This window comes from Oreochromis niloticus, linkage group LG3 (assembly GCF_001858045.2).
Source record: "Oreochromis niloticus isolate F11D_XX linkage group LG3, O_niloticus_UMD_NMBU, whole genome shotgun sequence".
Taxonomy (NCBI): Eukaryota; Metazoa; Chordata; class Actinopteri; order Cichliformes; family Cichlidae; genus Oreochromis; species Oreochromis niloticus.
In genome coordinates, this window is record NC_031967.2 from 23,737,730 (window position 1) to 23,751,479 (window position 13,750).

General features: G+C 42.9%; 1 protein-coding gene across 3 annotated transcripts in view; it reads right to left on the minus strand.

The window, feature by feature from the left end:
* rin1b (Ras and Rab interactor 1b) overlaps positions 1-13,750 on the minus strand; it is a 41,677-nt gene that overhangs the window by 8,345 nt on the left and 19,582 nt on the right. For all 3 annotated transcript variants that reach the window (XM_005453167.4, XM_019356891.2, XM_025905542.1), the window contains exons 2-9: positions 13,498-13,641; positions 12,987-13,101; positions 11,146-11,218; positions 10,674-10,765; positions 9,844-10,016; positions 9,366-9,650; positions 8,670-9,225; positions 257-565 (exon numbers count right to left, since the gene is read on the minus strand). In XM_005453167.4, coding sequence (XP_005453224.2) covers positions 257-565; positions 8,670-9,225; positions 9,366-9,650; positions 9,844-10,016; positions 10,674-10,765; positions 11,146-11,218; positions 12,987-13,101; positions 13,498-13,641 — 1,747 coding nt within the window. The remainder of the gene's footprint in view (positions 1-256; positions 566-8,669; positions 9,226-9,365; positions 9,651-9,843; positions 10,017-10,673; positions 10,766-11,145; positions 11,219-12,986; positions 13,102-13,497; positions 13,642-13,750) is intronic.

The window sequence follows — 13,750 nt, forward strand, 5'->3', positions numbered from 1 at the left end:
AAGAAACGCTCTGCAGAGACGCCTGACCTTCATTTTTTCCTTTTTTTTTTCTTTCTTTTCTTTCTTTTTTTTTACAGCCAGGATCACAAACAGCAGCGACAAAGCCCTTTATTGTAAACGCTACAGAAAGTGAAAAGTCTCCAGTCTCAAACTTGATGTTTAACTAAAAACATCACAAATCCACACAAACTCCAGCTGAAGTGACTCCATCTCTGGCTACCTGTGTTTCTGTCTGTGCAGCATGCAGCAGTCTCACCGTGTAAGGACCCCATGGCCTTGTGCACACACTTGCACACTTGGAGCAGCAGCAGCACCTTGTCGATGGGCGAGTGCGTCCGCTGCATCAGGACCAGTTTCTGCTTCACCCTCTCCACTTCTCGGCTGTCTGGAACGCCCGTCCGAACACTGAGCCGCTCCATGGTAGCGTCCCCTTTCAGCTGTAGCAGGTTCTGGGTGAGACACTGGGTGGAGCCGTCCTGATTGTGCAAAGCGACCAGGGCTTTCTCGAGGTGGGACCTCAGAGGCCTGAGCACACAGGAGAACATGGAGCGCTCCAACGCCAGGTCTGCAAAAAAGGGGAGGGACTTGTTATTCGGGGAAACCAGCATTTACTCTGACAAACTGATGCACAAGGAAGGAAGAGAACTAATTTTGATGTTTTGTGCGACAATAAACAATAAAAATACAATTAAAAAATTGGCTCCCCCTCCTACACTGTGGTTTGGTCTTCTGCAGAGGCGTGTCTAGAAGGTGGGCATGGGTGGGCACCAGCCCACCCTCAAAATGTGATCGTCCGCCCACCAAAGCCTTCAGACCAGAGGAATGTTAATCTTGTAATCCCTGATACCACTGGATGAGAGCACAGATAGGACTAGTAGGAATGTAACTGAGTACATTTACTCAAGTACTTCACTTAGAGTTAATGTACTTGTACTACATTTAAATAATGTATTTTGAAAGCAATTATTCCACTTTGTTCTCCGTTTATTTTAAAGCTTTCGTTACTTCTTATTTTGCAAATTAAAGAGATTCACACATCAGTAAATCAATAATTATAACCCCAAAACATCCTTAGTACATTTATTTTAGATACTTTACATATATTTGAAGATACAACCTGCAAACTATTGAGCCAGTTAAAGTGGATTATAACTGTTACTTAAGTTAAACATCTAAATCCGTTTTTCCACTTTGCAAAACAACAATTCATCACAAGATAATGTTTAAATTCTCATGCAGTTTCACTTTTCACACAATAAATCTGCAAAGGCAGGTCTGTATATGCGCTTTAAAATTATGTCATTAATGTTATAATTCATTCAATTTAATATTTCTAGGTAAATGCCAATGTCAGTTTTTTTCTATAGCACATTTAAAAGCAACAAGGTTAAAAGTATCAGTGCTTTGCAAAACAAGCAAGATAAAACCACAGATCAGTAAAATAAACTTTGCAAAAGTGAACTTAAAAGAAAGCATATTTGAGACACTGTTCTTTATGCTCACTAGTCAATAGAAGAACTTTTTTTACTTCACACCTGAGTCTTGCGCTTCAGTGCTGCCTCCCTGTATAGTATTAACACCCATGCTGCAGCGCAGTAACATCACCTGATCCATGCTAATGGATTAATGAAATCAGTTAAAATAATGACCTCATTAACCTTGCTGAAATTTTAACCAATTTTCAAGTGGTTCGGTTTAGTATTTGTTCCTGATTTCCCATGAGACCCCACGGCTGGCTCTGCATCCCAGCCCACTGCCACTCCATTTACAAAATCCTGGAAACGTCTAAGGGGGGGGGGGGGGGGGGGGGGGTGACATTACGGACATTACATTTATTTTAACGATTACTGCTCTCAAATACTCAGCCATCATCCAGTGACCTGCGATAAAGTGCACATAAAGTAAATTTACCTTCAGAAAACAGACAAATATATGAAAATACGTTAAAAATTCAAACAAATAACATTGGCTTGATTTTTTTTAATGATCTCGCCCACGCCGTGTCAAGTCCCATTGTCTGGTTTCAAATTAATATTTAGATTATTTATTTAGAACCTTAATTTAGAGGAAAATAATCATTCAGATAGCACTGAATCTGACAAAGTACGCTTAATGGAGCGATCCACAGAAACACAAATTACAGCCTTAAAAGGTTTAACTACTAACACACATTACTCACAGAGCGTACTGTACTTGACTGTGGGCTTTCTGTTTTGCCTCACATCATATAAAATCAGATGTGCTTTGGATTCGGGAGATTATCGCTGACTGAAATGGCTGTTTAAACTCTTCTGCTGTAGTGCAGAATATTTGTAGAAGCAGCTCCTATTTTGCATGGTCACATTAACCTGACAGCGACCCTCCCTGCAGTTCACCTCCCGGCACAGTTTTTCCATTAACCCTTTTCTCAGAGCACAAACCTTTGCAGAGACACAGGAATCGTTTCAAGGTAACACAAATCAAAGTGATCAGCAGTCCTGCTCTGGCTGCAGACTGAGACTGGGATTTGTGCCTGCTATTCTTAGTCAAGACATAGTTACAGCAGCACATAACTGCTCCAAGAAAAAAAATGTCTAGACTGTCATTTCCATCATCCCTCATCGCCTTGGGCGTGTTAAAGCCTGGGAAGATTGAAGGTGGTGAGATACTGTGTAAAAAAAAAAGAAAAAACTAAGAAAAGTGATCTATGACCTTCTGACAATTTATTATGAACGCTTATTTCCAGAGCTAAATCAAAAATTCTAGTTATTATCTCAAAATTGAAACTTCAGAGTGAGTCGAATTTTTGAGTCTTTTTAGTGACAGAAACACATTTCCATAATTTATGGCAAACATCCTGGTAGTATCATTATAATTAATAATAATACAATCTTCAATATGATGTCGGCCCACCCATTGCAGCTATAACAGTTTCAGCTCTTCTGGGAAGTCTTTCCACAATGTTTAGAAGTGTTTGTGGGAATTTTTAAACATTCTTCCAGAAGCACATTTGTGAGGTCAGACACTGATGTTGGGCCAGAAGGCCTGGCTCTCAGTTTCCAATCTAATTCATCCCAAAGGTGTTTTTTGGGGTTGAGGTCAGGACTGTGTGCAAGCCAGTCAAGTTCTTCCACACCACACTCACTCATTCATGTCTTTACAGACCTTGTTTTGTGTAATTCAATTCAATTCAATTCAATTTTATTTATATAGCGCCAAATCACAACAAAAGTCGCCTCAAGGCGCTTTATATTGTACAGTAGATAGCACAATAATAAATACAGAGAAAAACCCAACAATCATATGACCCCCTATGAGCAAGCACTTTGGCGACAGTGGGAAGGAAAAACTCCCTTTTAACAGGAAGAAACCTCCGGCAGAACCAGGCTCAGGGAGGGGCGGGGCCATCTGCTGCAACCGGTTGGGGTGAAAGAAGGAAAACAGGATGAAAGACATGCTGTGGAAGAGAGACAGAGATTAATAACAGATATGATTCGATGCAGAGAGGTCTATTAGCACATAGTGAGTGAGAAAGGTGACTGGAAGGGAAAAACTCAATGCATCATGGGAATCCCCGGCAGCCTACGTCTATTGCAGCATAACTAAGGGAGGATTCAGGGTCACCTGGTCCAGCCCTAACTATATGCTTTAGCAAAAAGGAAAGTTTTAAGCCTAATCTTGAAAGTAGAGATAGTGTCTGTCTCCCGAATCCAAACTGGAAGTTGGTTCCACAGAAGAGGGGCCTGAAAACTGAAGGCTCTGCCTCCCATTCTACTTTTAAATACTCTAGGAACAACAAGTAGGCCTGCAGTGCAAGAGCGAAGTGCTCTAATAGGGTGATATGGTACTACAAGGTCATTAAGATAAGATGGGGCCTGATTATTTAAGACCTTGTATGTGAGGAGCAGGATTTTGAAATCAATTCTGGATTTAACAGGAAGCCAATGAAGGGAAGCCAAAACAGGAGAAATATGCTCTCTCTTTCTAGTCCCTGTCAGGACTCTTGCTGCAGCATTTTGGATTAGCTGAAGGCTTCTCAGCGAGTTTTTAGGACTTCCTGATAATAGTGAATTACAGTAGTCCAGCCTGGAAGTAATAAATGCATGAACTAGTTTTTCAGCATCACTCTGAGACAGGATATTTCTAATTTTAGAGATATTGCGCAAATGGAAGAAAGCAGTCTTACATATTTGTTTAATATGTGCATTGAAGGACATGTCCTGGTCAAAAATGACTCCAAGGTTTCTCACAGTGTTACTGGAGGCCAAGGTAATGCCATCCAGAGTAAGAATCTGCTTAGATACCATATTTCTAAGATTTTCAGGGCCGAGTACAATAACCTCAGTTTTATCTGAATTAAGAAGCAGAAAGTTAGCGGCCATCCAGGTCTTTATGTCTTTAAGACATTCCTGCAGTTTAACTAATTGGTGTGTGTTACCTGGCTTCATGGATAGATAGAGCTGCGTGTCATCTGCATAGCAGTGAAAATTTATGCTATGTCTTCTAATGATGTTGCCTAGGGGAAGCATGTATAATGTAAATAGAATTGGTCCTAGCACTGAACCCTGTGGAACACCATAATTGACCTTAGTGTCTGAAGAGGACTCTCCATTTACATGTACAAACTGGAGTCTATTAGATAGATATGATACAAACCACTGCAGTGCAGTACCTGTAATACCTACAGCATGTTCTAATCGCTCTAATAGGATATTATGGTCAACAGTATCGAACGCAGCACTGAGGTCTAGCAGGACAAGCACAGAGATGAGTCCACTGTCAGAGTACTGGTGCAGAGTCATGTTGGAACAGGAAGGGGACATCCCCAAACTGCTCCCACAAAGTTGGGAGCATTTAACTGTCCAAAATGTTTTGATTTGCTGAAGCGTTACGAGTTCCTGTGTGATTGAACTCTTGCCTACTACTTCATGGCTCAACAGCTGTCGTTCCCAATCGCTCCCACTTTGTTATAACACCACTAACAGCTGACTGTGGAATATCCACATAGCAGTGAGGAAATTTATTGGCTGGACTTGCTGCACAGGTGACGTCCTATCACGGTACCACGCTGGAGTTCACTGAGCTCCTGAGAGTGAGCCATTCTTTCACAAGTGCTTGTAGAAGCAGTCTGCAGGGCTAGGTGTTCGATTTTATACACCTGTAGTCATGGGATTAATTTGAACAATGATTTGGATGGGTGGATGAATACTTCTGGCAATACAGTGTATTCATTACATAAACTAGGGATCCCAGAAACTACAATAGTGGCTCTAACTAGCAGCAGGCATAAGCTATACTTTCTCATCTTTGTTAGTTTTTCTGGGAACTCCTTTGTAACTCCCAGCCAATTTTCCACCTCGCTTGCACAAACCTGGCTCCCTCCTCGCTCTAGTCTCGCCTGCTTACCCACAATTCTTAGAGAAGTGCTTCACAGATGTTACAGAACTGAAATAAGGGTAAACCTTAGCTTTCTGTTCAGCAGGTCCTCACATACATTTCCCTAAAGATAAAACACGCTTTAAAACCTGCCTCTAATGAAGAAACGAGCATATTTCTGCAAATGTTAAACGACTCCTTTAAAGCTCCCTGATCATGTAATTAGAAATGACATTTTCCCATCCTCTGAAAAGCTCAGGAGTGCATGATTTTTTTTCTTTTGGTTTTGTTTTTCATTTTGTTTTGGGGTGACAACAGTGAACTCGTGTACATGTAACGGTTCACATGCGAGCCTTCCCTTACACGTGTAAAAAACACTCACTCGGTGGTTCTCCTGCAGTCAGTGGGCAGTCCTGACTAAGTGGGTAACAATTCTCCAGTGCACACTGTTTTTCCACTCATCATCAATATCCTCCACTCCCTCCTCTCCATGCTTCATGTTTCCCTGCTGCATAATCCTTGAACATCTCCCCCATCTACCTTACTATAGCACTCCCCCTTGTGATCAATCATTCCCAACCTCCAGCCTCTGTTTATCCACCTCCCTCTCTGCTCGATGTCTCTCTCTCTCACAGCTCTGGAGAGTAACAGATTACATGTAATGTGATTACAGCCCCGTTACAGAAAAAAAGCTGACTTTTTCTTTTCTCTCTTTTTCTTCTTGTTATTTTTTGAGTTGTTACTCACAGTTCAGTAACTGATTACATTTTCAAAGTAACCTGCCTATTTCTATCTCTCCCTCCCACCCTCCTCTGAATCGTGCTGCTCTTCAAGTGAGCGTGGGACTGTGATATCTTTTTATGATAAACGAGGGGGAGAAAAAAAAAATGCAAATGCCTCCCACCGACGCAAAGCGAGATAAATCAAAATCGCAGCGCAGGAAGGAAGGAAGGAAAGGGAGGACGGGAGGCAGCGGCCGACCGCTCTCCCCTGAAGCCTGTGAAGCCAGGCAACCATCCGTCATCACACATTTACACACAAGCACACGCACCTGCGAGCGCAGACGCACACACACGCAAACGCTCGGCCACACACAAAGCAGTCCAAACACGACCAAACCTACGCAGAGGAGCGTGTCAAAAGATCTAACTAGAATGCTTCCAGAGTAACACCCTGCGATGTCTTTACAATAATGAGACGAATCCCGCTTTGAATGCGATGGATGTGAGTGCAGGCGCGTCGGGCCGGGCTTTCCTAATGCTATTTTCTAAATACCAGAGACAATATGAGCTCCGCTGAATGAGACTCTACCCCCCCAACCGCCCCCCCCCCCCCCCCCCCCCCCCCCCCCCCCCCCCCCCACGCAAACTACTTTGTGTTGACAGTGCCTTTCACTGGAGCCCGAGCAGCCCACTATTTATCAGAAAAGGCTGTCTGTTTCCACAGACCTGCGTCCTCTGGCACAGTGTCTATTGAATCACTGTTTTCTAATAGTACAGTTTGTTGTTTTTTTTGCTTTGTTTTACACATTTCTATCTCTCCTCGGTCCCTCGGTGCACTCACCATCGCCTCCTTTTTTAAATGTGATAAACCAATCAAGCATTCATATGAGAAAGGGTGGTGAGGATATTGTGCTCAGACTGTGATCCAGCACAGTCAGCTAAATTCGATCGAATCCTTCCCTCGGCGAAGCAAACTTACTTTGAGCTCCTCTGTGGCTCAAACTGAATGTCGTACAATCATGTTTAACTGTTTAGTTTTGCTTTGCGGTGTGAAGTGCTTTTGAAGATACATGCTGAGGAAGTGAAACAGTCCAATCGGAGCAGGGCTGGCAGGGGGGAGTGGTGGGCAGGATCATCCACACCAATCAGATTATTGACAAAATGACCGAGCTATAGAAGCAGAGGACCAGCAGTGCCAACTACAGCATTGAAAAGACTCACAGCTGAATGGATAACACTGATCATCTCACTAAAATGAAATTTAGCTTTTATATGGATGTTACTAGTTTTTGTGAGTTTTTGAGGCCCTCTTCTTCTCAGGGTGTGTGGCTTGATCTCCACATGGGGGATCATCATGTATGAAATCACAGCCAGTCTGTTCTCTGGAAAATAGCATCACCATTCCTGGAAGATCCTTCAGACCTCTGTTTGTGGACAGTTGGAGGGTCTAAAGTTTTTTAATAGAGCATAAAGTCTCTGTGTTTCAGTAATTGATAGAGATTCTTAGACTCTTTCTTTTAAAACTGACTACGATTTTTCATCAATTTTATTGCTCTATAAGCATCAAGATATGATTCTGAAATGGGAAACGGATGTGTACTTGTGGACTTTATATCAAATTCATGCTGCATTTGAATTCTGTTTTTCCATTGTTTCTTTACTTGCTCAGAGAACATTAAACCTCACTGGTGCAGCAGGTGATAAAGTTGTGATATTGAGAAGTCTGTTAACCCACGCAGACGGGCTCTCCTTCCTGTCTTTAAATAGATTAAACTTTGTGAATATTGTCACTCTTTACTTACTTTTAATCCTAAACTACTGTACAGAGTTTGTCTTCTCTCTCTCACACACACACATTGCTGATTTGTCTGCAGCAGCTGTGTCACTTTCAGTCCATAGTGTTTAACCTCTTCATATGTTTTTTGTAATATTGTAGTTTTATCTTCCTTCGTAAAAATCAGCCACTCTGCTGCCTGCACTGTTATCCATGATTATGATCACAGGATGCTGCCAACACTAACCCGTTCCTGTGAACACACTTGTAGCTAGATTGATAAAGCCTGGTTTAACTCATTGAGCTGATAACCACCTTCGTGTGATCACTTATCCTGATCACCAGTGTAAGAGTAAGCGAATCCAGATAATGGGAAAATAAGGGCACAGGTCCAGCAGACTAGGAATACCCCACCATGATAAGAGCACAAAGCAAAGCCAGCAGGACAATGCTCATGTCTTCAGCTCGAACTATGAGGACTGACTTCACCTCAAATTCTCTACAACAACATTCAATCTGTGCAATGAGCTCAAAACAATTCGGATCCACAGAGGCCACTCAAAGCAACCATTAGGACACCGCAAAACACCCTCAGGAGGAAACTCAACTTAAAAATACTTCATGTTGAATTCCAGTTATTTTTATTTGTGTAACAAAGTAAAAACTAAATGTTCCTCACTGGAATAAGATTCTGCTAATAAACCTGCTTCAGCTCCAGCTTAGAGAAATTTCAAAAATATGGATCAAACTATGCTTTAAATACACCGTGTTTCATATGAAAGTGTATTTGCATGTTAATTATGTTTGCATTTGCTTACCCTTCTCGTTCTCTGGCACCAGGGTTTCAATGGGAGGCTCCAGCTCTCCGCTGTCCAGCAGGCAACACTTGGCCTGGGACAGAAAGAGGCGCAGACCCTGCAGAAGCTGCACGGAGGTCACGCGTGATGAGGAAGATGCCGAAGGCGAGGACGTCAGGGATTTGAGCACCTCTCTCTGCTCTAGGAGGAAGTCCTGAACCATGCCCCCGAAGATTGAGCGCCTGTCTCTGGACAGCTCCTCCACCAGCCGGGTGAGCCGCTTGTCCGGTGCAAAGAAGCACACAAACGCCTCGCTCATGCGGTGCAGCCCGCCGCGACCTCGAGAGCGCACGAGCGGCGGGCGATGGTAGGCGTGCATTTGGGTTTGGAACATGCTTTCAGGTTCCGTGTCTGAGTCATGATCCTCATCCATACTGCTGAAGGAACTGCTGCTGTCGAGCTCAGCCAAAGATGGAGCCGGGCGGCGTTCCAGGGCCAGAAGTGCCACCTCGATGCCTGGCTCCTCCGCTGGGCCAGACGGCTGGGGCTTCGGAGGCTCCTCCACCTTGGGAGATGTCTTGAAGAGAGGAGAAGTTATTGCATGATGTGAAAACTGACATATTTAATATAAATCAAGACAGAAAGGAGGTGTGCTCACATATGCGTATCAGTATAAGCATGCTTTGACGTGCAAATAAAGATCCTGACTCTTATTACTTGTGGCACATAGACAGACATCAGGTCATCCTCCTCAGCAGATCCAGGTGAAACGGCAGGGGTTCTCCTCAGGACGCCTGCACCGGCATGAACTCTCCTCTGTGGGTTGGTGTTGGTCTTGTTCAGCCTTTCTGACCCACCAGGTTGCTCAACCGAAGGGGGAGGCGAGTAGGAACCAACCCCCTCGAGGGACAGATTCATGGACGACTCAGAGAGCCGGAGCCGCATGCTGCGCTTGAAGCGGTGCCGTTTATTGGAGGCACTGTGGTTTGTGAGCTGTGGCTGCTGTAAAAACGGAGGAAATGGATTCAAGGGTGGATTGATGAACTGCTTATTTTTCTATAAGAGATGAAGTAAAGTGCAGGGTGTAGTTATTTATCAGTTGCACAGAGGCTTCGATTTAGAGCACTTGTAGAGGCCAGAAAAGCACCAACGGGTGTCCTTGAAAGGTCTCAGAGAAAGCTTCTAACCAACTAACCTTGCAAACCTCCAGCTGCAGAAAGAGCGGGTTAATGAAGCACAGTTTGCCTTGTGTGCCCCTTGACAGCAGGGAACATTGGTCCTGGACCCCAGTCTGGGCCTGACTGGTGGATGCAACTGGCTCCATCGGTCCATTTTGGATGTCTGAAGCACTCGGAGAACTCCAGAAGTCTAATTGAAAAACCAGGAGAGGGGATATAACTTAAATATTTTCGTAAGTCTTTATTGTACTTTATTGTACAAGTGTTTAAACAGTGTTCCCATTTTTTTAAATGTTTCACATGCTTGAAAACTAAAACAATACACAGCACAACACACAACATTAACCTGTGTTTTTTACTGCAAGCTGATCCAGAAGCAGACTGATTTTGCAGAAGCATGATGAGAAAGAGTCTGGTTATCACTTTTCGCAATGAAGTCACACCTCACTGCACTACAGAAGCATGCCGCGCATTTAAAAATAGACGCAAGCTGGCAGCCACCACTTTAGTCAGCTATTACTTTACTCTCTCATTTTTAAACTTTGGTTTTCTGTCAGCGATCTCGTCCTGAAAACATCTTTAAAGTCCTTAAATCTCATTTAGGTTCAGTGTTAAAAGGGAAGAAAGTCCCTCAACAGCCCTCTGGTTAGTGAATTATGAGAGAGTAGGACCAATAGGAAATACTGTATGGTAGCAGCTCTGTTGGGCTGCAGTATTTAGGCAATTTAGACAATTAGATAGGCTGACCCAAAAATGCTGATCTACGTTAAGTAACACTTATTATTTGGAGCAAGTGAATGTACCTGCTGCTGCAGTTTATTTTTTAAAGAGGTCACCAGTGACCGACCTTGTCCCATGTGTGAGATGGCCTCCAGCTGCCTGTGTGTTGACGCTCTAGCGATGGCATCAGGTAGCTGCAGAGGCAAAGGCAACACATCCCTGCAGATCAAAGAAAAGAAAAGAAAGTTCAAGTTTGAAGATATGTGAGATCATAAAATTATAACTAGATACAGTCAAGTTTACTGCATGCAAGGAAGTCTGTGGACAGCTAAAAATTACGGGAATAAAACTGGTTTTGAAAACCAGTGGGCATTAAGATGCAGAAGAAGATTTAGGACCCAGCGTGCAAAGACTTTGCTCCCATTTAGGTGCAGGCATTAGGGGAGATCTGCCGCTTCTGTTAAGAAGTAAGATTTGGGCATTCGGCCATCCATGTCATTCCAAATATTGGGCTGAAGTCAGGACTCTGTGTAGGCCAGTGAGGTTTAATGTTAGCAAGAAGAATGATTGAGATTTATTATCAGTTATATTATTATTACCTGCTGATACAGTAGAAGGCCACCAGTCGACACAAGTCAGGGAAGCTGAGTGCTGAGCTCTCCAAGGCGAACGCTGGTTATACACAGACAGAGTTTGATTGACAGCTAATGGGAGCAGTGGGACACTCGTTCAGCTTTAACAGGAAATGTGCCAGCTGCAAAAAAAATCTGGAGGACCCATCCTCTCCGGCCCACATCACTTCACCGAGTGAGTGTCTGAGCTGCACTGCGCCACAAACGCTGACTGGGTTGTCAACTCTCACACTTTTGACATGAGACACCTGTTTTCAGTCTGTCTCACACTCTCATGCTGCCAAAACAAATCTCGCTCCAATTAAGAAGAAGCCACGAAAAGAATCCTTTATGAAAAGCAATCCATGTTAAACAGGCTTTCTCTCGACAGTCTGAACACCAACATCACAGAAAGCACAAGAGCTGCAGTTTAGTTCGTCTAGTTAGTGCACGCACACTTCGCCAAACTTCACCAAAATCACAGATCGACTTCCGTGGATGTTGAGTTTTGCCTCGTTTACTCGACTCTACATTTTTCATCTATTACACATCGAAACGCCTACAAGAGAGTAGAAAACCACTGTGATGAGTTTGTAACAAATTTGACCTTCACCAGTAATAAATGTAATCCATTTCTGACAAACCTTTAACAGAAACTAAAGTTTACTTTGTTTTATTGATTTATTTGATTATTGGATTTCTTTAATGAACTTTTCTCTGAGTTTATTAAATATTTGTTGCGTTCAACAGCAGCAGGATCCATACGAGCATCTCAGAAAGCAGTGCAGCCATCCTCTGTAAAGCCATTTGTTTTGCTCTTATTAACAGATTGATGTGTAAAGTAAAAAGTTTTCTCGTTTATTGCTTTTTGAAGTTTGAAGTTTTTGAAGTAGCAATGATTTGTATCATTGTACCACCTTTCTGCTCCATCTCACCCAAACCCAATATTCTGTCACACCAACCTCAAGCATGTCCTTCTTCACTACATCCATGAACCTCCTCTGAGGTCTTCCTCTTTTCCTCCTGTCCAGCAGCTCTATATTCAGCATCTTTTGTCCAATATGTACACTATCCTTCCTCAGTACACATCCAAACCATCTCTTGCTTGTCTATCTTAACATTTTCAACTCTGCTTCCTGTCTTTTTGTCAGTTCCTATGTCTCCAAACCATACATCACAGCAGGTCTCACTACCATCTTGTTGTAAACCTTCCCTCTTACTCTTGCTGCTATCCTTCTGTCATAAATCACCAAGACACTCGGCTGCCTCCACTCCTCCCTCCCTTCACTATCCTATTGCTTTTTCTGTTGCTTTGGATATATTTAAACTCCTCCATCTTTACGTCCTCTGCTCCATGCATGTTCACGTTTCCACCTGTCTCCCTCTCATTCACACATGTATTCTGTCTTGTTTTTTACTGTCTTTCATTCCCCTTCTCTCCAGTGCATACCTCCACCTGCTCCAGGCTCTCACAACAGATCATTATGTTTTATAAAAAGGCTCATTTTGAACATTACATGTGATATGATAAAATAATTATCAGTTAATTTTGTTTGTGCACATTTAAAAAGATGTAAAAGCATGTCTGACATGGTCTGTTTTTGAGATACAAAGATGACAACTTAGTGGCTACGTTGGTAACTTCTAAAAAATAGGAGTCATGTGGTTTGCAATATCAACCCTGCTGCACTAAAACACAAGCCCTCTCCCCCACATCCCCTCACCCCTGATCTCACTCGGCCTGACTCTTGGCAGCTTTGGACGTGTTGAGTGTTATGTGTATTGCTCCAACTGCAGTTGGCTGATAATTTAGTTTGTTTTATACTCACTGGAGTCCTCCTCACAGATGAAGCACTCCTTAACAGAGGAGGCACTTCTGTCTGCTGTCACCCTCAAACACAGCACCTTCCTCTGGGTAGAGCTGCATTTGCGCACTAGAAATGTCTGTAAGCACAAAAAAACATCACAGAAAATAAGAACAAAACATTTTTTTAAGTTTCTCAGGTCTAGGAGATGATGTCCACTTCATGATTAAGGTTAATTGTCATGGTTTTCAATCAAACACATTTCATTTTAATTAGTGGAGAATTGCAGTTGGCATAAATAGCTTGATTTGTGGTACTTAGATGATGATGATAGACTAGGACATTTAGACCACCCTCAGTAAATATGAAGCTAAAGCAGGGAGAGCCAGGAATCATATCCACCTAAGATTTTACGAAACCCTGCTTTTTTAGTTACATATGTAACCGTCCAGTTCATTGGTATGCACAAAAGATTATATCATTTATTGTTTTACCTGATTAAATAGTATGAGTAATATGATTGATATTTCCTCACCCCGACAGGTTCTCTGAGCAGGATGTAGAGGGCAGCTTCTTGGTTGAGTGACAGCTGCAGCCACACAGGATGTGTGAGCAGCAGACGATCCAGGACGCTGAAGGCCCGCTGAGAGCCTCGCTGGGAACTGCCCACCTCCTGCATCTGCAAGACAGATGCAACCAGAGAAAAAACAAATCAGACGAGCTGTTCCTGTCAAATATTTCAAAATTCAAACTTAAAATCATGATTTATTTTAAGGAAAGCAGTTTAG